The 26,251-nt window shown below is 43.2% G+C and overlaps 1 protein-coding gene across 1 annotated transcript in view; it reads right to left on the reverse strand.

Annotated features, from left to right (window-relative positions):
* Nucleotides 1-6,754: 6,754 nt before the first annotated feature.
* The window catches only part of slc36a1 (solute carrier family 36 member 1), a 32,536-nt gene continuing 13,039 nt past the window's right edge, over nucleotides 6,755-26,251 (reverse strand). Inside the window, exons 11-12 of the mRNA XM_035160524.2 lie at nucleotides 25,100-25,269; nucleotides 6,755-9,289 (exon numbers count right to left, since the gene is read on the reverse strand). Coding sequence (XP_035016415.1) covers nucleotides 9,015-9,289; nucleotides 25,100-25,269 — 445 coding nt within the window. The 3' untranslated portion in view covers nucleotides 6,755-9,014. The remainder of the gene's footprint in view (nucleotides 9,290-25,099; nucleotides 25,270-26,251) is intronic.

Here is a 26,251-nt window from a genome sequence, read left to right on the forward strand (position 1 = left end):
TTAGTTTCAACTTAATTAGTTCATATTGGTCTGAATGAAGTATATTTTGGGTTGTAGACAGTTTTCATCTCTTTTAGAAATGTGTCAGGTCCGTAGATGTAAATGAAGATGAAGAGAAGCAGCTCCTCTTCCTCCCTCTAACCAGAAATATATTCTATATCATCAATTAACTAATTAAAACCAAACTTATGAAATAATAATAATAATAATAATAGAACATTTATTTAAACCAGCACCTTTCATACATTAAATGCAGCTTAAAGTGCTTTACAAAAAATTAAAAGACTTGAAATAAGAGATCAATAAAAACACGTTAGCAATAAAACATAAACAATATAAAACCAGCAAAAGGGATAAAAAGGAGTAAAGAAAATTCAGAAACATGTAAACTTGAACATTAGTGTGTTAAGAAATACTTAAAATGACAGAAACCATCTGTGACAAACATTTATTTAACGTGTACTTTGAAATTGTTTTTGTTTGGTCCCATCTGCTAACATGGAGGAAGGCAGGGTTAATGAGCCATACTGCAGTCAGCCACCAGGGGGCGATTCACAACAGATCAGGCTTCATCCTACATGTGTTTTAACCAACTCGTCGCCTGATGTGATATTAAAATGTCTTTCACCGTCTAATAGATAATGTTACAGAAATGATTTACTCTCAAATCAGTTTTTTTATTTACTTACAGTGTTTCTCTAAACGTTCCTAAACCATCGAACAGATCACGTCCGCATTAAGACCTCGCTCGTCTCCTGTTACAGCCCCATTGATTTGACACAACCACTGAAATGACTCTGTCCCAGTTACGGTCTCTGTCTCTGTGTCGTCCTGGTGAACTGGAAAGTTTCTGTCCTGACTCTGAAGACCTGAAACCACTTGGACTTGACATTTAAAAGAAACAAGCCTCTGGCGTGAAGCTGCTTCTGTGGTGGGCTCAACTCGTTCATTTCACCAGGACTCATCTCCACGTCACGGGTTTCACACCTGGAACAGGATCAGCCGAGGTGGTGGTCCTCCTCCTCCTCCTCCTCCTCTTCCTCCTCCTCCTCCTCCTCCTCCTCCTCCTCCTCCTCCTCGTGATAACCCACCATGAAGGTGTTTCCTCTCACTCTGAGCGTGTCTCTGTGTAAGACTCTGAAAAGAACACAGACAAAAGACAACAACACGGTGTCTCTGCCGTTCAGAAGCAATACTTTGATTTCCTCACACATTACAACTGTTCACTATCCCCCGCCCTGAGTACAGTTACTTCACACTTTGTATATTAAACACGAGGATGCCAAAACAAGAAGAAAAAAAAGAGGTGAAAATTGAAGCTATGGTTGTTCTGAACAATGATCTGACCACATCACTGTGTTTCACAGGAAGGAGAATGTTTCATGTGAATGAAGAAGCTGCTGCTGACCTCACTGCGTGTGTGTGTGTGTGTGTGTGTGTGTGTGTGTGTTCTCAGACCTGTTCCTCTCCAGAATAAAGGTCCTAGCTGGGTCTTTAAACTGGGTCTAACAAGGACATTTAAAATGGCAGCGGGGCTGTCGGAGGGCGGGTGAAGCTGAGAAGCTGAGACTCAGATCATGTGAAGTTTCCGTCACAGCGATGCGACTCGTTTGTTTAATTTCGGAGGCTCCTTCAAATCTGTCCTTCAATTCCCAACCAACCAAGGATCTGACAGATGGATCCGTCTGGGAGCCGAGTTATCCCAGAATCCATTAGTGACAGAGTTAACCAGCTATAAGTAGTAAGTAACAACTCAACAGTAACGGTGTGAAAAGCTAGTGACGCAAATGTGAAATCCTCCGTAGAGCAGATTGTCCGATTTCGGTTCAGCTTTCTCTGTGTAGACGAGGACGTGACCTTTGTGGACGGACTCCTCCGGAGGATGCAACGCCTGAGTTGGGACAAAGTTGTCGTGGACGTGTCTTTGTTTCATGTTTGTGCCAAAATACTGACCGGTCGCAAAACAATAAAACTATTTGTAAGTAAATTGAAAGCAAAATACTATTGTATTCATCAGTATCAAATAGATTTAAAGCAGGTAAAATAACATGGAGACTTACAGGACAGCAGGAATATATTGTATGAATGACAATAATGAATAAGTTTGAGAAATTCTAAATTCAGAAAAAGAAAAATCTACGTAGTTAGTGTGACAAATATTTTTCGCATAAGGCCGTCGTCTTAAGCTGATTTTTATTGAAATATAAAAAGTGAAATTAAGTTGAATCAACAGTCGTACGTAACCTTCACGTCCAAAAACAACATTTCCAACATTTTCCCCGGCTGTGACCTGGAGGCATTTTTCTCTTTACTTGCAAATGACCACAACCACATCGTGTGATTCTCTGATCGATGGAAACTATATTGAAGAAAATCGAATTACCAATTCAAAGTTAAAAAGGTAGATATCAAATAAAACAATGAGCTGAGAGAATAAACCTCGGCCCCAGTGCAGAAAGATGTGAATTTACATTTATAGGACCCCGGTGAAAACACAGGGAAATATAATTGGCCCACTGAGGGTTTTGAAAAATACAGAACCAGCCTTTTACCGTCAGTCGTGACATTAGACATTATTTATTTTTCTTTTAGCGCTAAAAATCAATTCAATTGCCTGAGCTTGTTGTTGTTAGTGTGTTGGGAACAGTTGCTTAACAGAAGAAGAAGAAGAAGATATATAAATGCAGTTTCTGAAGGCCATGAGAATGTACCTGTATTATCTGATTTATTTTTCATACGCTGTTTTGCACATCGCCACGAGTGTTTGTATTGTTGACGAGCCCTGGTCAACACGTCTTAATAAAGGAACGTTCACTGTGAGCCGCCGTCTGTCACTTTATTCCACAACACACGTGTTCACTGAAACGACGAGAAACCACAGCAGGAAAAACTGTTTCAATATCTGATGTCTTTTGCTGGAAAACGGCAGAAGTTAGTTAGTTAGTTTGTTCACACTCGTGGATTCAGTCTCCGAAGACTTGAAGTCATTAAAGTCCAGTTTTACAACATCAACAGTCGGGAAACAAGTTTGGGGTTTTATGGCAAATTAGATGCTAAATAGTTTAATTAGGAAGTTACAGACTGTTTTCCTCACCTCACTTATTTCAACGGGGGCCGGTTGATTAACAGAAACTGCAAAAGGTTCGACTACAACGTCCAAAAAGGTCAAACTGTTCAATCAGAACATTTATTCAGTTGTAAACCTCTTCAGGGAGGATTTTAAAGAAAACTTTGTGGAGAAAAACGATCTAATTCGTAGTTTGACCCTTGACTTCGCCCAGAAACTGTGAATAAAGATGGATGATGCATCTCCACTTCCTCCAGTCGTAGGAAAATGACACCAAATGATCCTGGATTCAGCTGCTGCTACTTTGCACTGGTGACGTCATGTGAAGTCTGTATTGTTGTGATCCGGCTCGAAAGACTAATTAAAACCAAACTTATCAGAAACAGGCAAATTACATTACTCATAAAAACGTTTTTAAATCATTCTCATCGTGGAGAATTAGATTTTTCTCAATCAAATGCTCCAACTTTGTATTTTAATCATTAAAGTTATTGAGCGATAAGAAGAATTCACTGTTTTGCTGTCGAACCTTTTGATTTCTTGTCACAAAACTGGATTTCACTGAAAAGCCTGTTTGAGACGAACAGAGAGATTCAGACACAACCGACTGAGACAATGTGCAGGAAATACGTTTGTGTAGAAACAGCATGAAGCCAGTGAGAGGATGAAGCTTCAGTAAACACATCAAACACTCCTCGCTCTCGTCTCCGGCAGCGAGCAGAATCTCACCGCAGGACGGTGTAAGTCCTCACAGGCGTTTGAAGTGATGCTGCACAGATCAGCCGCTGCTGCAGCCGCCGGCGGCGAGAGACGGAACGTGAGGCAGAGATTAAAAGAACGAGGAAACTGTGGAGGAGAAGGGAAGAGGTGAGAGGGAGGAGAGGAAACTGAGAGGGAGGAGAGGAAACTGAGAGGGAGGAGAGGAAACTGTGGGGAGGAGAAGAGGTGAGAGGGAGGAGAGGAAACTGAGAGGGAGGAGAGGAAACTGTGGAGGAGAAGGGAAGAGGTGAGAGGGAGGAGAGGAAACTGAGAGGGAGGAGAGGGAACTGAGAGGGAGGAGAGGAAACTGTGGAGGAGAAGGGGAGAGGTGAGAGGGAGGAGAGGAAACTGAGAGGGAGGAGAGGAAACTGTGGAGGAGAAGGGAGAGGGGAGGAGGAGGAGAGGAAACTGAGAGGGAGGAGAGGAAACTGTGGAGGAGAAGAGAAGAGGTGAGAGGAGGAGAGGAAACTGAGAGGGAGGAGAGGAAACTGTGGAGGAGAAGGGAAGAGGTGAGAGGGAGGAGAGGAAACTGTGGAGGAGAAGGGGAGAGGTGAGAGGGAGGAGAGGAAACTGAGAGGGAGGAGAGGAAACTGTGGAGGAGAAGAGAAGAGGTGAGAGGGAGGAGAGGAAACTGAGAGGGAGACTAGAACCACCGCCCCTGTGGCTGTTTGCCTTCACCAACTCCAGCTGCTTCCAGACTCATGTGAGGTCAGCGTGACCTTCGACCTCCGAAATCGAATCAGTTTAACTTTGGGTTCAGGAAACAACGGGACAAAATCTGAAGGAGGATCCTTGAAGCCGAGAGTCCACAGGGAGGCGTCTCCTCATCGTCCCTGTTCTCAGTGAGAGGTGGAGCTGCAGGTTTCTGGACTACGAGTGAAGCTGCTTCACGGAACTCAAAATCATTTCAGCTTCATCAGAACAACTTTAAAAACACAAACATCTGTCCAGCTGCCTGAAAACCTGCGGAAAACCCATTAGTGCTGCTTATTTGTATCGTATATTTGTCCCTAGAGACATGTAACGTGTCCTTGAGTCTCTTGAAAAGTGATAAATTCAAGTTATTATCATCAAAACTAAAACTCCAGAGTTTACAAGCAGTGTTTAGGAACTTCTCCGTATTGGCGACTCTAAAACTGTGTGTGGACGCCGGACGGGTTCAGCAGGAAAGCAGAGGAGGTGACGTGGAGAATGATGCATCTTCAGAAAATAGGAGAAAGTGATCGTTAACGTTGAGGCGGTGCAGCAAGAATCCAGGAAGTGACTGACCAATGAAAGAACTCATTCCCAACACTCCTCAGAAACCTGCACCGATGTAAAGCTCAGTCTCTAATGACCAGCTCATCTAAAATGCATGGCGCTGTGCATCGGCCCACTTTAACCACTCCCCTGCTCCCACACGGGTTAATGAGATTCCATCTCCGACCGTAGGTGCAGCTTTACGGAGCAGAATTAACCCCAGAGGACGTTTTCCAATCCAATCGGCCTCCGTCTCATTTGTATCAATTAGGCCGCGGGTGAGATTACTCGCTTGTGCGGTGAAAGGTTGGAGAACGTTTGCACTTCAGGGACGCGGAGAAGAAGAAGACGAACAAAGCTGAGACGGCCACGAAAGCAGCTCGGCACCTCGGAGCTCAGAGGGCTTTTATTTGGCTGCTTTACATTCTGCAGACGCTGACACGAAGAGGATGAAACATGTGAAGAGAGGTTATTACTCACGCTACAAGACAACAGAGTTTAGTTTGTACAAACCATGGACGGGAAATAAAGATAGACTCCTCCCCACTTTCAGAAATGAAGCCAAAATATCTTGGCTACAAACGTTGACATCTTAAACATTAGAAGTCTGTGAACTAGCGGTTGTGGCAGAATTAAGGTGAACGGATTCAAACAACCTCAAGTTTTTATATCAAATAACTAATTAAAATCCAAACTGATCAGAAACATGAACTCAGTGTGATAAGAACGACCTCAAATGACAGAAACCATCTCTGAGAAACATTTATTTAACGTCTACTTTTATTTTTTTGTTTGGTCCATGTCCCATCTGGTAACATGGAGTAGGCAGGGTTTAAGACCAGCCACCAGGGGGCGAAATAGAGATGCTTTGGCTTTCGCTCCCGTCAGTTTTTTTCCACGATTCCCGAGGTGGAAGGAAGGGACATGAACCAACGAAGAACCATCACGTTTTCTGTTTCTTTGACATTTACACCAGTTTCCCAGAGAATAATTCATGGACCTTGATAAAGAATAATCAGGAATATTCAGGGAGCTGATTGGTTGTAATTTGCTGCAGCTTGATTGAATTGAAGCGGCGTCTTCTCTCCACTTCAAGAGGCTGAAACGTGACCGTGTTACCGACGAGGTCCCTACGTGCAACATCCTAGAAATACGACGGACAACTGAAGAATGTGTCGTTACATAGTTCAGAAAACGGAGACAAGAGCAGATCAGCTGCTTTAATAACATCGACTAACTCCAGAAATCTCTCGTCTGAGGGTTTCACATCTCGAGACGCGTTCATCTCATCAGCTTCACACGTGGTTCGTGTATTTTTAAAGGTTCGGAGAAGAGGAGTGTTGAATTTAACGTGATTTGGACACGTGATATGTTCAATATGAATAAATTACAGCGCTCAAGTTACGTTAGTTCAGGGTTTTTACGTAGAGTCGAGCTTCATCTTGAAACAACAGGTGAGCAGCTGTTTACTTCAGAGTCTAGTGTTTATTTGCAGCGGCTCAGTTGCTGCAGGTCACTTTCACAGTTTCAGAGAGAAACCTGCAGCCAGCTTCACCACAGACTGAACAAACAGGTTCACAACCAACGCTGCAGTTTGTAATGCAACAGAGTTCAAATGTGAAATGTGAAAATGCAACTGAAAGAAACTTGTTTAGCGAGATGACTGAATAAAAGACAGGAAAACACACGTTGGTACTTTAACTGTTATTTACTCTGAGCGACAGGTTTTGATGGACTGAACTGTTTAAATTTAAAAATACTGAACTGTTCGATGAGATCCGTCTTCTGTGGAGAACTGAACATCATCATCATCAGAGATTACATTTGTACACGTGTATATTCACAAATTAAAATTCAGCTGTGACACAAACCATCAGCTGTTACACATCTTTACACACGAGACTCGAGACTCTCAGAATATTCGTCTGCGACAGAAACAAGACAAACGACAAAGTGACAAGTTCCACGTTTTGCCTGCGTCGTTCTACTGAAGCACGAGGACGAACCTTATTCCTCCAGCTCGGCGTTAAGTTGGGTTTTATTTTACATACATGTTACATTACATGCAGAGTCTGTGATTAAACTGAAATTAAACTTAGTTGTAAGCTCTAACAATGCATGCTGCGTGAATAAAAAACTATTTAAAAATACAGAATGAATCTTTGTAAATACATTTAAACATAAAAAAAGAATCGGATGATAAAAATAAAAGTTTTAAAGACAGGAAAACCCCCCAAAAAGAAATTGTTACACAGAAGAGGTCCCCACATAAACACTGATGAACTTGTTCAAGCTGAAATATATTAAAGTTTGGTTTAGAAAATCGGGTTTCTTGTGAAATCCTGGCTTTTAAAACGTAAATGAAAAATAAAATATAAATATTCTTTTAGATTTTTAGTCAAAAGTTGTTTATTTTCCTTTCGATTTTACGTGAATCAGTAGTTTTTCCTTTTTAAAGCAGCGTTTTGATTTCTCACTTAATGCAGATGTGTCTGATTATTAAAGTTAATCTCAAGGATAAACAAAAAAAAAACAAATTAAACAAACATTTAAGAAACTTCCCTTTTTTTGTTTTTAAACGACCCGACCACAACATCTGGACCAGAGACTGAAAATTAAGATGGACGACATGACGCATCCTGAAAAAGTGAAGCCAAAACATCTGGATCACCCTCTGGTGGCTGGCTGCAGTACTGGTCATAAACTCTGCCTCCTCCATGTGAGTGGATGGGACCAGGACCAAACTACTAAATCTGGGGTCACGTTTTGTATCCAAGATATTTTTGGCTTCTTTTTGTACAGTGGGATGAAGTAGAGACGTGTTTACAGTCCGTTACGTATCCACAGATAACATGATCAAAGTAAAGTTTGTATATTTGTGTTATTATTAGACGAAGCTCATATTATCATCATAATCCTACTTATGAGACACACAAGTCTGAATTACACGATAAGGAATCCTCTGTTTTCCTTTGGTCAGTGAGATTTACTCACTGTCAGGATCTGATAAAGTGAAACGCACAAGGCAAAAGATTGAATGTTCTGATTCATGTAGAACTGGATTCAAATTCAGAACCGTTTTGATACCCGGCACTGTTTGTTAGACGGAATATTAGGCCCAGAAAAAAATCAAGAATAAGGTCGTAACAAAGAATAAAGTGTGATGTGATGAGAAAAGTTATATTTTGAGAAATAAGGGTCGAGGAGAATCTGTGCTCGCTGGAGTTTCACTTCTCTGGATCGACTTAATTCTTGTAATATCAGAAATTTTACTCTTGTAATACTAGGGCTTTATTCTCTTAGTCCCCGTGGTAATTCCATTTAAGTGACCTTATACTTCGTCGTAGTTTTGTTCTGATTCTTCAGTTAAATGATTTACAGTTTGTGCCTAAACTACCCTCAGAGTCGTTCTGGTTCACAGAGTAAGGCATGAATTAAAGTGCAACGCAACATGAAGATTGTTTTTAAAAACTTATTTCTGTATGATTAGTTCAACGAGAAAAGATCTAAGCGAGACGCTGTTTGGGCTGAAGGGGTTTTGGAAACGTTTTAAAAGACCAAATCGATACCAGTTTGTGAGGTAGTTTGATTTTCTGACGGAAATATTTAAAAACATATATATATATATATTCAGGCTGAACCCCGAAAACCCCTTGATTCTGTACACGAAGGAATTATTTAGCCTTAAGCATCATATTGTTGTCATGAAGTTGCACTAAGAGGCTGTACTTGACGAGCTGTGAGTAGTTGCAGGACACTGAAGTTCAGCGGTGACAGAATGAAACACGACATCGAGCGTCACACAGCGTCAAGCGGCCTAAACACGTCAGAGACTGATCCTAAAACGCTGCGGTGTCCAACAGCAGCAAAACCTTAAAATGTGCCCTAAAATGTCCCGGTGGTTCAGCCCCACCTGCCGAGAGTCACAGCTCCTCCTCGCTGCTCCTCCTCACTGCACCATGTAGGAGGACAACGTCTCTTCGTGTTTGAGTCCGTTCCGGGTGATGATCTGCTCAATGGCGGCGTACGTGCCCGTGAGGAAGCCGATCAGACCCACCATGCTGATGACCGTGTTCTTGGCGGTCGTCAGGGGCGACAGGCCTTCGGGGTAAAAAGTTACGATCTGCAGGAGCGGGGGGAAGATCAGCGCCAGGAAGCTGCTGCTGACCGAGCCGACCAACGAGATGACCAGGTCCAGCTCCGGTATCAGGACGGCGAGGGCGCCTGGGGGGGGGAGACACAGAGGGACGACATGAGAGGCCAAACCTCCAGAAACAGGTAGAAGTGAACTGATGAAACAAGAAATGATGAGGAGCAAAATACACAGTTTGTGGTCGTGAAGTTTGTGAGCCCCTTCTGCTTTTCATACATTCTGTCTGATACGATATCTGTGTTGAGGACCCTCCCCCTTTTCATTTCACCTACCTGTCGACCTTTCATCTGAACTTCATTAGATATGTCCCCCACACTTACTAATGTCTAATTCACACTATGAGGATCTGAATTTAAATTCCCTCACAAAAGCCCCAGATTGGAGCCAAATCGGCGTTTGATTGGCTCCAATCACGCTTTGACAACACAGATGTTAACTTAGTCGGCCACTTCCTGGATTGTGTGAACTTTACATTGATCCGACGACCTTCAAAGTTGTGTAGTCTGAACTTGTCTCTGAACTTGTCATAAGTTAATCAATCAAGTCTGTAAAACCCCTTCCTGCCTTTTACTGAGTTCCTCTTGACCTCTATGTCATTGCATCACAATGTCTGGACCTATTGATCACGGCTACATTAACATACTGAGTGATCACTGCCGTGTCCCCACTGTGTAACTGCCCCCCCCCCCACGTCCTTCACACTGGGTCAGTCCACTGTCTCTGATCCGTTCTGCACCGACTGTGTTGAGGAACCAATAGAACTCACACAAACTTTGAGACTGGACTTTTGAGGCTACAAAAAAAAAAAATACCTCAGTGACTCTGGTACAACTTCAACTCAAAGAGAATATCTGAAGTTGTGAACAGATAACGGTCTCATCCTTGAAGATGACACAGACATAAAAAGAAATCCAGTGGTTTTACGAATTCATCAAAATCCGTATGCTGCAGGTCACATGTGGAAGTAATTCTGAGGCTCCAGTTTCAGGCTGTGAAACTCATCACGTCCAAATGACAACTGGTCAAAGTTTGAAGAAGCTCCCTACAGGCCGACTTGAGATGACACGTTCAAGAGGCCTTAAACATTCACCACCTAAATGTAATTAATTCGTCCTAGAGTCCAGATGAAGGTTCGTACCAAAGTTTGAAGATATATCCTGAAGGAATTCTTGAAATATGAGCGTTTGTGGACATACGTGGGGACGGATGGACAACCTGAAAACGCTTCCAGCCACTGGCAGGCAGACATCAAACAGACTTTGTTCACCAGCTCCTCATCACAGTGACCTTTGGCCTCTTTATCGCTGCTTCCTTTTCATGTTAGTGATCATAGGATTTCAATCATATCCCCCCCCCCCCAGTTCTCTGTGTTCCCTGTTACGTGAGGACGATGGTGTGTGATAGAAGAGCCAGATGAGGAACGGAGTGTGAAAGAGACAATTTCTCTGCTTTTATCTTCTCTACAGCGTAGGAGTGGAAGGAAATTCAGAGCTGTGCTAGAAAACAGGGCAAAGAAGATGGGAGAGTAAATTGGGAATAAAGGTAAAGTGAGGAGAGAGAAGTAAAAGAGATGGATAAGGCCTGAAAGATGACACCACAATGGAAAGAAGAGGGTGGAAGGTGAGATAGTGAAAGCTGTGATTGAGTGGATTGTTTTTTCACATGTTGGGAGCGATGACCACGCTGCTACAGTCGCCAGGGACCCGAGTCACCTTCACCTGTTGTCGTGGAGACGGATGTAAACCGTGCCGGGCAGCCGTGACTGGACAAAACAAGCGACGCACTCCGACACAGCGATGCTATTGTCAAGCGAGAGCGGCTTGATTTGCGACGTACACACACTCTTCATCTCTAAATCTGTACGTTACCATCTTGTCCCACAGCGAGCGGAGAGGACGAGCGGGGGTGCTCTTGTTCTCTCTGTGTGTCGGACACTGTTTACCAGCGGCTGATGAAAGAGTCTCTGAACGATAATCAATTGCTTGCCGCTGCATGTTCACAAAGTCTGACAAATTAACCTACGGGGCGACGGCAAGGTCGAGCTTTCATGTGACGCGTAAGGCGAGAGAGAGAGAGAGAGAGAGAGCCGCTCGCCACCGCGCTCCCGGGGAGTAAACCTGTCACCTGTGGGAAAAGGCCCGTGCTTTTGAAGGGTGCTCTTCAAACTGCATCTGAAGCTTTTCCCGAGCCATCAAACAAGGCAGGCGAGGCCGTGGAGGGGGAAGGCGATGGCGGAGGAGCGGGGCGTACCTACAGAGAACACAGAGCTTTCAAACCGAACGCACCGCAAGGCTGTAGCTAAAAGCCCGGCTGCCGTCCCCCGAGAGAGAAGCAGAATGTGAATCATCAGGCAGCTTCAAAGGGCCGAGGAGGGAACGCGTGGAGCAAACTAATACGGCCTCGCTATCTCTGATCGTACGGAGACAAAGGAAAGAAAACAACACAGAAAATGAAGGGAAAGTACTTTCAGCCCAACTTCTCTACTCCACCTGATTGGTAGATACTCCTTCAGAGAACAACAGAGGTGTGGGAGAGGAGAAACTGGGATAATGATGGTGATGATGGTGATAGTGGTTTTATGATGTGTGGTTAAGTTAAGAGTATTTGATATCCATCCCCCAAAGAGAACGACTGGTGCTCTGTAAAGGTCGGACATCGCTCCGTGAAAAGAGAGACTCATTTATTTAACATTATATTATCAACAATTGGTTTATTTTAATAACTTCCCAACTGCAGATGAGCAAGAAATGAAAATGGATGAATATTAAAAGTGGTACGAACCGCACGCTTATATGAGATCAAAAATACAAACAGACGATTAAATCAAATTTTAAATACTGGAATAAATATTCTGAGAAAAAGAAAAAGCAAACACACAAATGGATGGATGGACGGAGGGATGGATGAGAGAGGAGAGGGAGGGATGATGGAGGGAGGGACGGAGGGAGGGACGGAGGGAGGGAGGGAGGGATGGATGGACGGAGGGATGGATGAAGGGATGATGGAGGGAGGAGGAGGGAGGGAGGGACGGAGGGGGGTGGACGGGGTGATGGAGGAGGGAGGGAGGGATGGAGGGAGGAGGAGGATGGATGAAGGGATGATGGAGGGAGGGAGGAGGGGAGGATGGAGGGACGGAGGGAGGGATGGACGGAGGGATGGATGAAGGATGATGGAGGGAGGGAGGGAGGGATGGATGGAGGGAGGAGGGATGAAGGGATGATGGATGGAGGGAGGAGGGATGGATGGAGGGAGGGAGGGATGGAGGGATGGAGGGATGGAGGAGGAGGGAGGGAGGGATGAGGTTTAACGTTGGGAAACAAACGTCCAAATTCAGAGAACACAGCGTAAAACAATCTACACAATATCAAGTCTCATAACAAACCTAAATTTCTCCTCTGTGATCGATTCGGGAGCAGCACGGCTTCCAAATGAATGAATGATTAAAATAATCGACTATGAACTTAAATGTGTTCTTGAACTGACTGATCCACTCGGTGCTCGGATCGATTATGTTAAAAAACCTGAGCTCCTGCAGGCAACAATCGAACAAGCAGGTTTGTTGATTTGTGACAGAGGGATTGATAAAGATCTGTGTTAAATTGAGCATAAAACCCAGTTAACATTGATCAGGAGATTTACAGGCTCCGAGACGTACAGTTCTTCATTGACCTTTGGACGTCTGTATAAAGATTAGAGGTCAGAGTGAGAAGAGACCATGTGACCAAGATCCACAGCAACAGGACCCTTGTTAGATGTTGTTAAACTGGCTCAGGTCTTGGATCTGAAGTCTTAAGAGATTTTAATTGTCTAGATTAAATATAAACGTCACTTTAACAAGTTTCAGGACTTTAAGGCCTTTCTTTTGTAAACTGTGAAGCAGGTTTTACCAACTTAGACGTCTAAGTGCAGATAAAAAGATGTCTAGACATCTGTTGTTTGCAAACCTGCGTTGATTCAATGTTAAATTGAAAATAATTCCAAGGCCGATGCACTCCACCAAGTTCAGCGTTTGGTAGTTTTTGCATATTTGTGCAAACAGACACAGGTGAAAACATGAGCTGCTTGGTGGAGGTGATAAGCAGCTGGAGGACGAAAGGCAGAGAGAAGGAGGGGAGCGGGGGGGGGGGCTCTGGTTGCCTTTAGACTGTCAGCGGGAAGTTTCTGAACTGAACAACTTTCCAATGCACTGGGAGGAACAGCTTCACAGCCAGGAGGAGTTCCTCCAGAGCCACAGGGACGGGGAGGCTCTTCAGTGGGAACAGACATTGGTAGAGTGCGTTTTAATTTCCATTTAGACGCTGAACCACTGTCGTGTCTTCACCTTGCCACCAGCAAATACCACACAGGAGCCAGCTGCCTCCAGACCTCCATGTGCTGCTCGGTGGACTGGAGCTCATTAAACATGGAGGGCAGCTCACTCTCCACTGAGGCCGACAACAAGTGACCAGTCAAGGTCTGCATATGCTAATGTTAATTAGCGAGGGGTGGATCTGCTCAGCTTGAAACCACGACTTCACCGACACTCCAGTAAAATAACACTCAAATACCACAGATGTAACAACAGCAGCCAGTAAAAAAATCTATTATTTCCTATACATCACGACGCCGTCACACTTCTTTACACTTAGTTGAAGACAATCGCCGACAACATCTTTATCTGATGCCAAATGGACGTCACAGCGCTCGTTCAGACTCACCAGGAAACATCTCGACTCAAATGATCTGCTACAAACTGGGTATTAACTCGGTATAAACACTATGATGAGCAGCTAAACTCTAAACTGTCACCATCACATCCGTGATGAACTTTGATCCGACCTCCACTCCGCTCTTAGAGAACGTTTTGCATGAACGGATCTGCCACCGGACTGGTGACGGCTCAATCAACTCACCATCAATTATGTCGGCCTCCATTTATATCCTGCACTTCACTGCAGCTGCACTATAATTCCAATTAGGTTAATTAATAGCTTAATGTGTTTTAGTTTATTCTACTTATCTTGTTTTATTGTCGTCTTTAAAACCAAATCGTGCATCGTTTAAAAATGTATTGTTATACTGCCTTTAATTTACGTCTTTATCTAATAACTTTCCGTGGCCTTTATGGAATATGGCAATAACTGTAATTTAACACTTAATGCTACTCAGCCCACTGAAGCACTAATCTACATCATCCTCCTCTGAACGAAGGCCGACGCCACCGCTTCCTTCTTCCTTCTTCCTGCAGAATGACTTTGCTCTCAGGTAACTTTCTGCAGAGGTGATTATTCCACCTTGTTTACATCCGGTAATGGTGAAGTCGTTGCTGTCGGCTACTTTATGATCTGTTTTGTGTCTCTTATAAAGTTATTATCCTAGAATACGTAGCATCTCTGGTCTGACAGAGCAGTAACTGGGTGGAAAGGGGGTTTGTTTAAACCACGAGACATTTGATTTGTCCGTCCGACCTCATCAATGACAAATCTATAAGCTATGATACTGGAAAGAGGAAGAAGTAATAAACCTCTTAAATATGCTGATGAGCATTTTCTCTGACACGTTCTAATCATTGCCAGCAAAATATTTAATTAAACTAAACAGCGATGATTCCTAACGATTATTAACTTGGCATCAAACTCGCCTCCTCTGCCACTTTGTGTGAATCATTCCTCTCCTTCCATTTGTTCTTATTGCACCAGATCACCAGCCCTCCGACCACTTCACCGTCACGTTGAGTCAGCACTCAGCGCTTCTCCTCGCCCTGATGAGCGGAGAAGAAAGGTGGAAGAACTGCTCTCCTCCGGTCTCTGCTCCAGATTCATCACCTACCACCTTTAAATAGCCACGTTTCAGATGCACTTGACACTTGGTTTGTCACAGAAACGACAAGAAGGATGAGCCTGCAGCTGTAAAAGGTCAATGACACGGCACGATGCCTCGCACCGCTCCCTCGGCGCCCCCTGGGAAACATGCTTTGTCTTTCGTCCTGCTCAAGGTCCACGTCTGCTACAGACCATGTACTAAAACACCCGGAGAGTTTAAAGTCCCATCCGGAACGATGGCTTCATTGAAGACTTTTATTCATGTATTCATTTATTTAAAAAAGGAGCAATTTCCGGTATTGACATTGGCAAAAAGCATAAAAGCATTAAATGAATTGTTTACTACATACTGTGATGTGGTTGTTCGCAGATATTAGGACATTTTAGGTGTTTATTGATGTTCCAACTTCTCTTATCAACACAAATTTATGTTACTGTCATTCATTATCGGTTTATGGCTCCAATTATAGTTGTTAACAAATATATTACATAGAAATGTTGAATTAATTTAAACTTAATCAGGGGAGAAATGTGATTTAAAATTTTGTAAAGTCATAATCTACTTTGTGCATCGTAATAAAAGTCAACATGTGCAGATTTCAGGATTAGATTTACTAACACTTTACAAACAGTGTGTTATCAGAACAACACTATAAAGACGTTCGGTAGCTCACAGGATTTAATGGACCAGAGGAGCTGATTGTATTCTTGAGATTTCGACTTCATTTATAACATAGTTAGCTAGTTTCATATATTAAGTAAATAATGACAAGGCTGAAATCGACAAACCCGATGCTCATGAGTATGAAACAGGAAGGAGAATAACTTATTAAACTAACTTTCTTTGCAGTTTCCTGTGTGGAACGTATCTTCAGTTTCAGACCAGTCTTGTGTGTATACACCTCCAGCCAGTGTGCGTCACCACGGCTCCGACACGAAATAAGAAGTATTTTCACTTGACTGAGAAACCTTATGTACGCCTGAGGAAGCGGGTCTGGGGGAAAAAAGTACACACATTTACAAACTTTTGTTGGCGGGGGCTGTCCGCACTAAACCATTCCTTCTAGAGCCTTTGTGAATGACTTGAGTTTCTTAGGAAGCCAAATTGATTATTTCAGCCCCTGGGAAACATCGTGGGAGCAATCAAACCTCTCGCTGAGCGGAAACAGGATGTACACTCATCAAAGTTTCCAATTCAATTAATCGTGGCTCGTGGATGTTTACAATTACAAAAACACGAGGAAGCAGAAGCTGTTCCCCAGCAGCGTGCGTGAGGATTCATTTAATCAGGAGCAGGTGACAGTCGGCTGGAATCAAATTGGACCGAGATGATTAGGATTTCATTTTCATTTGACCTTAACCAGGAACTTTATCATAAATAACCATCAGTAAAAAAGAAAATAACTACAACCGCATATAAATAGAGCTTAAATTCAGAAAGTAATTATTTATGACAATTAACATAATTGTATTTTCATGTAAGATATAAACACAAGTGTATCTTTTCTGCATTGTTTATTTTCATTTTCTGATTCATTCATTTTATTCTGTAAAATGAAAGTTTCCATATCGGCAAACAAACACCGCCTCTGCCCGCTCGTCCGTGTTTCACCAGTTTTACCCTCAGAACCTGAACTTTTCCATCTTATCCAGGAAACATGATTGCTTGCTCCGTGGTCAGCTTTCCATTTTGGTCAAGATGATTATTTATTAAGTTATTTATTTCAAAATCATAGTTTCAGAAGAGATTGATATGGATTTATTCATTAAAACCACTCTCTCAACAAGACAGCAAACATCCTTGTTTATCATAATTTCCCTCCCGGGCGCCACAATTTTCTGCTGATTCACAAACGGCGTGTGCAGGAAACCAGGAGGAGGTTTTTCATGCTGAGCTGAGCGATGCTGTTCTCCCTCAGGAATTAGTGTTAACATGTCAATTAGATCAGCAGATCAGTTTTAAATGTTTCAGGGTAGAAACAACACAGCTACATTGAGCTGTTCGATATCAATTACTACTGCTGAAGAGTTCAGGCTGTCACCTCTTGCTCAAACTACATCGAACTTGTAAAATTATAGAAAATAAGGACAGAGAGGATGATGGATTACAGTAAAATAGCCGGAGGTGTTCACCAACTTTGTTTCCTGCTCAGTCGAACTGATCAAATCATAGAAATAACCCCGGCGGTGCTTCTCTGAAGAGATGCACGGATTTTAACTTCAAGTGCACGATATAGCTGCAGAGCAAGTCAATGGCCTCGTGCCCCGGAGCACTAATTGATCCAAAGTGTAACCGAAACCATTCAAAGCGTCGCTCTGTGGAAACACAAATGTTATTTCACTGTTGCTCTCGTTGTGAGTCACAAATGCACCGAATGGAACAAAAGCTCACCTTCAAGGTCAAGTAAAAACAAGGGCGCACTACATTAAAGCATTTTAACCGACTGCGAGGACTGAAGCACCGAGGCGGATGAAAACACATCTCAGTGTTGATCTTAAATAACGAAAATTTAGCCTTGAACAGCCGCCTGGATTTGAATGCGTGAGCAGGATAATAAGCAGCAGCAGCAGAGAGAGTGAAGTATGTTGTGTGAACACGTGTGTTTGGGAGAAAAAGGCACAGCGCGGCCTTCAGGGTGGAATCTCAAGAAATGCAGATGAATGTTTACCTTCTGAAGAAAAGCAGACAATTGTGGGAAATGATTGCTCTTAATTGTGCGGCTGGAAGGAAGGAAGTATAAATAAGGAGGTTTTCTGCTTGTTTAGGACCCGTTTCATGAATAAATCCATACCAATCCCTTCTGAAACTATGATTTCGAAATAAATAACATAGATCTTGAGCAAAATGGAAAGTGGGGCCACGGAGTGAGCAATCATGTTTCCTGGATGAGATGGAAAAGTTCAGGTTACGACGACAAACTGGTGACGCGTTGCATGAGCAATGGTGGCCTGGAGGAAACTGAGATTAGAAGAAAAGACTAAATCTGGTTCAATGGAAGATTCTCCCGTCACTCTGCAACTTCCATTGAACCAGCATTGATTTGTAAATTGGTGATAGACTATAGTTTATAAAAAATGTATGTTGACTCCGGGTCTGGGAAGTGAAGTCAATGAGGAAATGCCTTAAACCTGGATTCTCTTGAATGACCAGGAATGTCACCAGCGATGTCATTTGCAGAAAACGTAACGTTTCATTGTGGCCCCTGGAGGCTCCTATGTTCATGACAGCCTCGCTATTTATACTTTGAATGAAAGGAACCGGGCAACCGAGCCTGAACAGAAACATACAATACAAGAACATGCAATGCTCCGAAGTACGGCTTCCTTTACCTCCTGTTGTCATTACACTTATTTGGGCCTAAAAATGAGGTCAGAATATGTTGAGCATCCCTGACCTAGAGTGACAGAAGAAGGCTGAGGAGAGAAAGAAAGCAGAGGAGGAGTGGAAGTGCAGGGAGGATGGAGTTGGAGGGCGAGGCTGACCTTCAGCGCCCAGCAGGAGGTCCATGCTAAAGACAGAAATCCTCGGGCTGACCCGTCTGCTTCCGGCCCGGCTGCACGGGCTGCGCTGCTTTTAGCTCGGCTGACACACTAAGAGCTGCCGGTCCCGATGTGCGTGGACAGAGGTTGTCATTCAAAGATGAGACCAGTTAAAAACCTGCACGCTCAGACGATGAGTTTTGGTTTGTTTCTCAGATGCGACCTTCATGTCACCTCAAAGTGACTTATAAAAGACAACGAGCTCAATGTGTGTGGCATAGATATAAACACGGACAACATGACAGCTTCTTAAAAACCAAATCATGTGGATCTCTGTGGTCTTCAGTCACCACCTCTCACTGAGAGAGGAACAGAAAGCAAAGGCCACAAGACGTAAAGGGGAACGTGTGCACGCATTGATTTTCTCAAAGGGTAAAAACAAATGACAGCACCACAGTCCACCAACACTGCAGCACGCTTTCCCAGTGGCGCGCCACCTTCGTGCCACAGTGCTCCAGGATGAAGTGTAAAAAATTTAAAAAAAACAGAAGCAGCAGCTCAACCTCACGTCCTCTCTTGTTCCCATCAACAGCTTAACAACACACGCTAGCTGCTCAGCTCCAGCCTGTGGCAAAGTGACTCAGACAAAGGAAGCACTTTCAGAGAGGAAATGAAATGACCAGTGTGGCCATTATAGCTGCTGTGCAGGCAGGAACCAAACACTGTGTCTGTCTCACTGTTTATTGCTCAGCAAGGTGAATGTAACTTGTGTATTAATACTTACTTACACTAGGGAACGCAGATAGCGTGTAGACTCTGAATCAAATCACTCTCTTCATGATGTGAACGTGCTGCTTTAGTGGAAAGAGTCCACACTTCAGTCACTGTTATGGTTAGTTAGGTAAGTTAGGGTCAAGACAGTCTAATATTTAAAAAGTTGAAGTTTTTCTCTTAACATCTTTTTCCATAAACCAAACCAGGATCTTAAAATAGCAGTTGCACGCTGGACGCAGTGTGAAGAACTATGACACAAATACATTCGTGCACTTGGGATCTACAGATAAAACTATCGTGACTTAAATTAAAGACATTTCAGTCATATAATTCACGTTTGACAAGTACAACTGCAGAAAACAAGACACCGCTGTGTGGCATCCTAACAACTTCCACTCTGAGGCTCTCGGATCCAACAGAAGCAGCAGCGGCTCCTCCAACCCCTCAGTCCATCTCCTGTGAATTAGAATAGAGAGTTCACTTCAAAAGAAGTCTCTCTGCATTGAAACGAACTGACCTTCCGAGCGGGAGGATAAGTCACAGCTCAGCTCAGCGGAGAGAGGAGGACTTTGCTCAAGGCTGTCCTCTCTCTTTTAACTCTTATCTGACTGTTAAAGACTCGAACTGAGAGACATGACGGGGGAAAGACCAGGATTTTGTTGTTGGAGCAATTGGAAGAACTGGGGAACATCGGGCGTTCATTTCACAGTTCTGCCATTTGGGACATCAGTCAATGCTGCAGTTCCGTTTCCACCATCGCCTGAGGGACATCCTCACATCTCGGATGATTTGTCGGCTAACCAACAATACAAAACGGCAAAATAGCCCAATTCCTCCTCACGCTTAAGATCCAGACGTTGAAATCTACTTATTCACTTCAACTTTTCTACCTCATTTGGGAAAGTAGAAACCTCGAGGATTAGATATTCTTCAGACAAACTTTGCAGCTCCACTTCTAAACACCGACACAGGTCTCTCTGGATATCACCGAGTTTTAGCATCTATGTGATCTTAAGTTTAATAAGAATTTTCTCTTTTTTTTGCCACGCTCAGAGAAAGATTGAAAAAGTTATGCCCCTGCGCAAAGTTAGTCTGTCGAGGGTTCAGTTTCTTTGTGTGTCGTCAGGCTGTCGTTCACTGAAGCTAACTCACGTAGCTAACATACAGCAGCAGTTTGACAAAGACAGGAGCTTTTCCCTCCAGACAGCCGTGATCCAACATCTGCACTCTATTCAAAGACCACGACTCTCAGAGGCATTCTCTTCCAGGTTCGTTCCACGCGTTCCCAGATGATGATGCAGTGCTTCAATCTCATCTTGTGTTTTGGAAGCAAAAGCAATCTCCTACCCATACATTCAGGAGCAACAGGATCCAAGCCCCCCTGTCCCTCGCCTCCTTAATTCAAGCATGCGTCGCTGGGACCTGATTGGAAGCCGGTCGTTTCTTGTTGCTGCACCATCTCCACGCTAATCACACACACTCTGCTCAGCACCGATGAGACCGGAGGCTGCTTAGCAAATGACCCGCAGACGTGAAGTGGCACATGTATGCATGTTTTTCCCTTTTATTAGCTAATCAATATGCATGTGCAGAAACCTGTGCCGTGTAGAAAATGTTATCTGCCTGAATTCTCCATAGGTTCCACTCACAGCTAATAAAGGAAATGAAGATCCTGGGCTTAACAAGAGCCGCGGCTCTGTAACTCAATAACAAGGCCGTGACTGGAAGTTTTATTGCATGTGAAGTGCAGTGAGGACAGAATATCAATGAGCTGAAGCTGCGCATTTCTTGGCGGGGACGACATTCACACACTTGCACGTTTCGAACTGTTTATCACAATTTAAGTAAAGTATAACTGTCCGTCCACAAACCCAGCATCAGTGTATAGCAGTTAAATAAGCTGCATAAGATAAACGTACATCTGCCTCTTGACTACATCTTATCTCTGATCCAGTTCCCTCATGTACTGTAACTCCCCTGTTCCTCCCCCTCACATACAATCCTGTCCAACACATACTAGAGCTCTCGTTACCGCAGCATCTGGATCCCACTCACCTGGAGCTCGTCACATTTATCTGCTGTATATTTTGAACCCTTCACATCTCGTGGTCTCAACTTCGATGAGTTAATGGAGGCTTTTATGCAAAGCGCTTAACATTACAGCAAGTGTGCAGGACACATAATCCAGAAAGTGATACTTGACAACACAACAGCCATAATAGAGCTAATAATATCAATAAAAGGTTCTGTTCTATTTAGGGAACACACATTTAATTCCTCTGACTATTAAAACCTGTGTTTATCTAGTATTTCATGTCAACACTTACAACACTCATGTCAACACTCTACAACAGTAGAGCGAGTGCCTCGGTCCACTTACAGTCAATCAAGCTGCACCAATCAGACCTTATTCTGGATCCAATTCAAATTAAATGGGTTCTTTCTTGGCCCATGTTTCATCCGAGAAGTGGAGCCTTTTCTATGATATTGCTTTTAATTAATTTTATCCTTTTTTTAAACACCATTGTCTTTTTATATTTTATACCTTTTGCTAGTTTTATGCTTTTATCCTAAGTCTTTGTTTTATTGCTAACATGTTCTTATTGATCCATCTTATTTAAAAAGATATACATCTTAAAATACAGCTAAAAAGTACTGAACGCTTGATGTAAATGCAAAACGCACCTACATCCCTAAAGAAATATGTCAAACAAATAGAAATGTCCCGTTTCCAACATACTTTTTCATGTACATGTTTAATGTCTCCTGCCCGGTTGAAACGACCCCTAAAATATGCACATCTATGTTAACCTTACGCAAAATGCAATTTGGAGCAAAGGATAAAAGGATCAGTACAAGATTACACTGAGGCACTGATTCATATTCTTTGTAAACACAATGAAATGTGGACGTGAGCTTCAGTTTGTCCGCTGCAAACACAATCACCTCTCCAGTTCTTTGCCCTTAACCAAAATCCATTAAGACATGTTTTCTTTAAACAGCACCAAGAACAACAGTGAACCAAAGATCGTTAGACAATGAGGCACGAGTTGGTGTCATCCATACAAAATGTCATTAGTTCCATCAAACACATTGTGCTACAGAATGTAATCAATGGAGCTCCTCTTGAATTGGTGGTTAAGTGCTGATGGGATGAAACAGTTGAGAGGCAGCTTGTGTTGAATCAATTCATTAATTATTCACCACTTTTCCAGGTCTGTTTTTTTCCTCTGCTTCCATTTCCTCTGTGATTCTACCACTTAGTGTGACCGTCACACGTCCAGAAGGAGCCTCCATGACCATCTCAACTGAGTCTTTTAAATACAAAGGAGTGGAAGTTCTACTCCCTCTAGATGTTACAGCTTCTTGTTTTAAATCAAAGGGGCAGTCCAACCATCCTGATTAATCAGGATCAAGCATTAATCTGTAGATGGAGAATTCTGGCTTTAAGGCTCATTTATGCTCAACATTACATATATATACTGAAAATAGAGGGAAACCTGTGTCTGTACTCTGTCTCTTTTGTCTGAATCTCTGCTCTTCTTCTGAAAGCTTACGGATGCCACCGGAAATTGTGGCCAGCAGTGTAGCCAATAGTTCAAGTGAGACAAGGAAGAAATTTCAACTACGGAAGAACTTTTTGAGAAGAGATTTTGGGAGTTGGTAAATTTTCCGGTGGTCGTCATTTTCTCTTATTACCGTCCTTATAGCAGTGCCTCACAGAACACCGCCATTTATAACACCAAACAATGATGCCAACGTAAAAGATGCATGTGGGCAGTGACATTTGAAATGGACAGATCCGTTAAATCTCAATCAGTGATGCAGCCCAAGAGAGAACCAAACAGTCAGTCGCTCTTTACAAGTCACTGCTGTTTTGGTCTGAATGACAAGAATCAGTGCAACAGATAGATGAGGTCGGCAACCGTACGTGTTCCATGTCTGAAAAAGGCTGAGTTTGCAAACTGCTTCAGTGTCTGCTAAAGGTCACGGTCTGATGAAGCCAGGGGAACCACATCATCAGCAGAAAGCACAGACGAGATCCCGAGGTCACCAAACTGAACACACTCCGCTCCTGAGCTGCATTCAGAGTTTCTGCCCATGAATAATTGGTCACAAAGACTGAACTTGGTCCATTGACCACCGAACAAATGTGCTCGACCTTCTGCCAAGAATATAAATACAGTGCATCTCTCACTCCAGTGGATGGTTTGCAGCACAAAGACTAAACTTCTCCGAGGCCATTGAGACAATGAAGACTCAAACAAAACCACTTCAGTATCCTCACGGTCACACAAATCTCAAGATGGCCTCATAAATGTAGCACGCCCTTGCAAGTTTTAAAAATGGTATCTGCCACCTGCACCTGCCAGTGTACAGGGACGGTCCCGGCCTCTTTCAGAAGATGTATTACACCTTATATTTAGATTGTCCCCTCTGTCCGAGCCGGAGAGAGAACTCACCGAGCCCGACGGGCGTTGTTTTCTGTGCCTCTCGAGCCCAAAGCTATTTACAGGAGTTGGTTTTCGTTCATTGAGAACACTGAACAAAGTCTAGCCTGACTTTCTCTCTCAACTCCGGCAGCTTCATTGAGAAAATAATGATCTTCAAATGAGTAGAAGACTGCCCCCTACTTTGCTGCTGCCTGAGAGTCGCCGAGGGAGGAGAACCGACAGAAACACATACCTGAAGAAGTGCGAACCAAAGACCTTGTGAATAAATTAAATCAAACTTTGTTCACTAATAGTTTTGACGGTACAGTTGCACAAAAAGAGAAATAGATAATCCTGAAAAGGTGAGGGTTGAGTACTTCAGAGACAGAAACGAGATTAGTTAGTCAAAAGCAGCCAGTGTTTTGTTATCAGAGACAATCTCCTAATCTTCACCGGTCTTATACTCGACGGAAGCGCTAACAGAAAAGCGCAGAGGGGACTTTTAATTCCAAGTGTAGTTCCTGCTGCTCCACAGTTCTGTACCTGGAGGTAATTGGTCGCAGAGGGCTCGTAGTAGAACCTCAGGGTCCAGCTCCCCACCCCCCCCCTTAACTGACTGAGGAAATCAGCTGACACTATCGTTGCTGTGGGACAAGAGGCCTCTTACACTTTCTTTCTTGCTCGTTTGCGAAGCCAATCAAAGATTCAAACCAGCAGCACCATGAGAATTTACTGTATTTTCTCTGATCTCAAGTTTTAAGCTCTTCTTGAACAATGTGCGTTACCATGGCTGCAGTTACTCTATTCTCTCCGGTTCATTTCTTTACCTGCCTTTGTTTTACCTCTGTGTGATTTTTATAAAGACGATTTCAGATGTGGTCCACATGTGCATTTGAGCTGCTCATCATTATGTAACTCATTCAATAACAAATGCCTTTAAAGTGGCAGCTGACACGCTGATTGTCCCTGCGCCATTTTCTTTGTATAAATGCACTAAATAAAAAATACAATAAAAGAAACGGTGCGCTGCACAGACTGAAGTTCAAACGCTTCACAGCAGCCAAATGTCAAATGTGTTTCTTCTTCCTGCTCAGGTCTGAAATGAAGGCGCCGAACATTAGAACATATCTATGAGTCGAATAGATGAGAGAAGCTGGTCTGCAGAAGAAGACAAGATAATTCTGCTCATTAGGGCTTTGACCATAATCTCATATTCTGATAGAGGTAGTTTCATACCCATAAAATGATATTGGGCGGCTTTGTCTTTGCTAAATCCCATTTACTTCAACACACAAACGGAATTTCCATTTTCTTAAGAAAAGAAAATCCCACATAAATAAACTTGGCATCATTTCAACTTTTACAGCATCCGCCGTTGTCCAGCGCTACTTACATGTGAAGATGACCAGGACGGTGCGAAGTAGAAGGTCGACGGCCGTCTCCCATCTCTGTGAGACGCGGGCCAGCACTGGCGGGATGAGGATCTCTGCTGGAACGTAGAACTGCAGGGCGAAGGTGATGAAGATGCCAAAGCAGTAGAGAAGCTTCACGGCCTGGTAAGTCCTGGAAAAGATAAGATCATGAGAAAGGAGGTGAAATTCAAAGAAATGTGTGGATGGAAAAAAAAAAAACTGAAATCTGTTCAGTGCTTTGAATGCAGCTCATCATAAAAACACCACATATGCATCAGAACAAGGCCTCGAACTTCATGCTCAAGATCCATTAATCCAATAACCTGGTAAAACACACAGTAAACACTGACTGTCTGCTGCTCACTTACAGATACTGGTAATTACATTCAGTTTTCAACCTCATTAAACAGCCAGTCTGCTCCACTAATTAGCGACATCAGTCCAGTGGCAGGAGGCGTTTGTAAAGACGTGGGTCTCCTGCAGCTGCCACGATAGAACCGAGCAATGAGCGAGCAAATCCAAGTGCAGTATTTAGTTTTACTAACTTCATTATGTCTAAAGAAGTTATCCTACAGGAGGGAAGAGATGAGTATTACACCATGACCGAGTGTTTTCATCAGAGGGATGAAGATGAATCGTGTTAATCAAGACGAACCAGACGAAGCACAGAACAAATCAGTCGAGGACGTTAGTTGAAGTTAGAAGATTATTACTGCACCTCTGCCAGGGATGTTCTCATCTGTGTTTGTTTGCTTTTCTGTCTGTCAGCGCAATTAAGAAGGAAACTACTGAACCAATTTCCATGACTTTTTGTGGAAAGGTGGAGAACAAGCCAAAGTAGAGCCGTTCCAATTTCCGTAGAGGAAACAGCTCAAGTGTTAATTCCTGGAGATTTATTATTAGCTTTCTGTCTGGATGTCCAGCGAGAACAGTGACGGTGATAATTGAAATGGATTCAACTCATTTCCAGGTTTCCTGTGAGATCATTTGATAAAACTAATTTAAAAATATGCAAAACGTAAGCAGTAAACTGAAACAGGGAAAGAACTGTAACTAGATTCTGACGCAAGTAAGTTGAGACATGTTGTTCATCTTTGCTTAGACTATGTTCTGGACTTATCTGCACTTATTTC

Source organism: Hippoglossus stenolepis, chromosome 7, assembly GCF_022539355.2.
Source record: "Hippoglossus stenolepis isolate QCI-W04-F060 chromosome 7, HSTE1.2, whole genome shotgun sequence".
Lineage (NCBI taxonomy): Eukaryota > Metazoa > Chordata > Actinopteri > Pleuronectiformes > Pleuronectidae > Hippoglossus > Hippoglossus stenolepis.